This window comes from Silene latifolia, chromosome 2 (assembly GCF_048544455.1).
Source record: "Silene latifolia isolate original U9 population chromosome 2, ASM4854445v1, whole genome shotgun sequence".
In the NCBI taxonomy this organism is placed as follows: Eukaryota; Viridiplantae; Streptophyta; class Magnoliopsida; order Caryophyllales; family Caryophyllaceae; genus Silene; species Silene latifolia.
The window spans coordinates 52221341-52224660 of NC_133527.1; the positions used below are offsets into that span (position 1 = coordinate 52221341).

The 3320-nt window shown below is 37.1% G+C and overlaps 1 protein-coding gene across 2 annotated transcripts; it reads left to right on the top strand.

Moving 5' to 3' along the window:
- The first annotated feature begins 210 nt into the window (after positions 1 to 210).
- On the top strand, positions 211 to 3085 carry LOC141629642 (putative Histone-lysine N-methyltransferase ATXR5). 2 transcript variants are annotated; one of them, XR_012537321.1, is made up of 5 exons: positions 211 to 1054; positions 1310 to 1535; positions 1696 to 1902; positions 2151 to 2363; positions 2656 to 3085. XR_012537321.1 is itself a non-coding variant. In XM_074442618.1 (4 exons), the coding sequence occupies exons 2-4, from the start codon at positions 1326 to 1328 to the stop codon at positions 2166 to 2168; spliced, it is 435 nt and encodes a 144-aa protein (XP_074298719.1). In that variant the 5' UTR covers positions 211 to 1054; positions 1310 to 1325; the 3' UTR covers positions 2169 to 3085. The 2 variants fall into 2 exon arrangements, 1 of the variants encoding a protein (XP_074298719.1); XM_074442618.1 differs by having other exon boundaries at positions 2151 to 3085.
- Positions 3086 to 3320: the final 235 nt, after the last annotated feature.

The window sequence follows — 3320 nt, forward strand, 5'->3', positions numbered from 1 at the left end:
GTATTTTGGGAAAACTACTCGAAGGACAATTAGTGGTGATGATAGGGTATATAAATACTGTATTTTATTCAACATAATATATATATATATATATATATATATATATATATATATATATATATATATATATATATATATATATATATATATATATATATATATATATATATATATATATATATATAGGGTCGTGGTTAGGGTCAGGTGCGAACTAAAGTACGGTGCGAACCGTACGAACTACTCTATAGGGCCGTCAGATTACATTACGCTATTATTTTAAATCTTAGCCACACACGTGACACAACCCATGCCTTAAACATTCATCCCTATCCTTCTACTGCCTACACCAAACTCCCGCAACCACACCACCACCACCACCGTTACCCCCAGAGCACCAACGTACAGATCTCGCCGACGTAGCTCCAAGGCCATCATCGCCGGTGCCATTCTTATTCATCTCTCCTTTTCCTTCGGCATAGTCCTTATCATTACCCATATCGAGATAGTCAAAGGTGAAGTTATTAGTGGTTTTGTTGAGCTTTTCCGATCGATTTAATGGTGGAAAGGGAGTGTGATAAAGGTTTTGTGAAGGATGAAGCATTGGTTGTCATTGTTCGATTAAGAACTTGACATCATTGATGTTGATAAAATCGATTTGGTCGAATATTGGTCTGAGACACTTCCTCTGACGCTGGGTTGCTCGACGGTGGTCGAAGGACTGTAGGGGAGGTGCCGACTAGAGGAGCTGAGTGCAGGGGTGCGAGCTCGGAGACGGAGACGATGCTACTGTTACTTGTTCATTCCTGTTTTATTTATTAATTATCTAATTTCTGATTTTATTAGCTCGAAAAATAGAAAAGAATGCTCTATTTGCTCAATGTAAATGGTACGATTCTTGTTTGATTTGTTAATTATTCTAATTTCTGTAGCACTTACTCAATGTAACTCTTTTGGCCACCCTGGTTCAGACAGTCGGTTTTCCGGTTCTATTTGCTCCTCTATGGTTTCTTCCTCATTCCCATAGTCTGACCCCTCCAGATGCCCTATCTCGAAGGTACATGTGCTTAATATATACTCCGTATCTCTTTGGGACTACTGGTTGCTTTAGACAACTATTTATGTGTCAGCTGGGTTCTTTCGCTTGAACAATTTTGTCATAAGGTGAAACATCAGCTAATATAGCCTGTAATTATGTTAAATCTGAATTTATAAAGTTACCTACTAAATTACATTCCTCGTTCGGTCATTTATTTCTCTCCGTTGTTAATATATGAATGCTACTTGACTGACGTGAAATATTGTGCCTCAGATTCAAAGAAACGTCGATGACCTACATTGGTCTTGTGCAGAAGAAAAAGAGAAGATTGCTTCCTTATGTGCCAACCGAAGATCCTGCTCGAAGGCTAGAACAAATGTGTTCTCTTGCTATAGCTTTAACTGCTTTAAAGTTAGAGTCCGGTAATGAGCTTACCTTCGTGCCTGGTATGGCACCAAGATCTGCTAATCAAGCTAAATTTGAAGACGGCGGAATGCAGGTGCCAGCGATCTCACCTTTTCACTCAGCATCTTTAATTATTACCAATTCGGAATATAATTAACCATGTTTGCCTGTATTACTTGATGAAAAGTGGCCAGAAATTTTAATGCATAGTTTTCAGTACACGTGTACTGGCTAACGGTCTTGCTTTTGTTTAGGTACTCTCGAAAGAGGACCATGAGACTGTGTTGCATTGCCGAATTATGGTTGAACGAGGGGAATATCCACCTCTATTGATAACTTACGACAAAATTGAAGGGTTCTTCATCTTGAATCTCTCTCATTTAAAAAGATTAATCATCTGTCTATGTTGCAGTTCACTTCTTGGCAGCAGCCTAAATAAAATCTTATTCGAGAAGATTTTGGTACGATTCTTATTCTGTGGTTTGTCTATATTACATTTTTTTCTTCTTGTTCAAGGTTCAAAAACAAAGAAAACTTGGTGTACCTGTCAAATTGGTTGTCATTGCCAGTTCATTTCCCTAAAAAGCGGTGTGGGTCTTGTAGATTTTAAAAAGTCTAACTTGAGGGATGATGATCTATTGTTCAGAAATGGCAGTTGTAAAGTTACTGTTTTACCACCTTGCAGCTGGAGCTTTAGCGTTTGATGCAGAATATGCTCGCTGGCTAGAAGATCAAAACAGAGTGGTTAATGAATTGAGGGTTGCTGTTAATTCACATGCTGGTGACATTGAACTGCGAACCGTAGTTGACAATGTGGCTGCACATTTCGATGACATTTTCAGGATTAAAGGGGTTGCAGAAAAGGCTGATGTCTTCCACATCTTGTCCTTCACTCACCATCTCACCACTTGCTCTTTTTCCGGTGAACATTTCTTGAATTAAGATACCAAAATTGTAGACGTTGCCATGGGTAGACACCCCATTTCCCATCCCATATTCTACATTTTCATCATTTTTAAGAGTAACTATTTAATACTCGCTGCTCTTGATTACCAGTCTTATGATATTCCTATTTCATCCACCGTTTATGATTTCCTTGTACTTTAGATACGTATGTACGCTGCTTCTATTTCTTTTCGCAAGTATCCATTGCTCTTTATTAGCGCATGCATTCTTCAGTTTTCCTCTGCTAAAATGTGTGTTTATTTTCGCAGGGGGTTTCATTATATGCTTTCAGAAAGGTTTATTTCGGCAGGAGATTTCTGACCAGAGTAATTCTGAATTACTGAGTGTATGACATGAGTGATCAAAGACGATGAGACGAAAGTAGACAAGGTGTATTTAGCATGTCATCAATGTGTATCTACCAAGGTGAAGAAGTGTATCTACCATATCAGAGATGTGTATCTACCATATCAAAGATGTGTATCTAGAAAGGTAAATGAGTGTATCTAGCATGATAGAGATGTGTATCTAGCAATGTAAAGGAGTGTATCTAATTAGCTATATGTGTATCTAGTAACTTGCAGAAGTGTATATAGCTAGCTAAAGGTAATTATATAGTAACTTAAAAGGATTGTATCTAGCTAGCTACAATTATTTGTCTTTCGTGACAATGAAATCGACCAAACTTATGATTTTGTTAATGTTAGTTTGCTTTGTTATGTGATATTAACTTTACCATTTTTTGATTGAAATCTTCGATAAAATGCAAATAAAAGTTTTACACTCCAAAAATGAGTGTCCTCAAATTACTGATTATGGTCATAATTAGGTTAAGCTTGGATGAGATGGTAACTAGATATGCACAAGCATAAAGTAATACACCAATCAAAGTGCGTGTAAATGACGTATAAGTTAGTTGTTGAAATTACTTAAA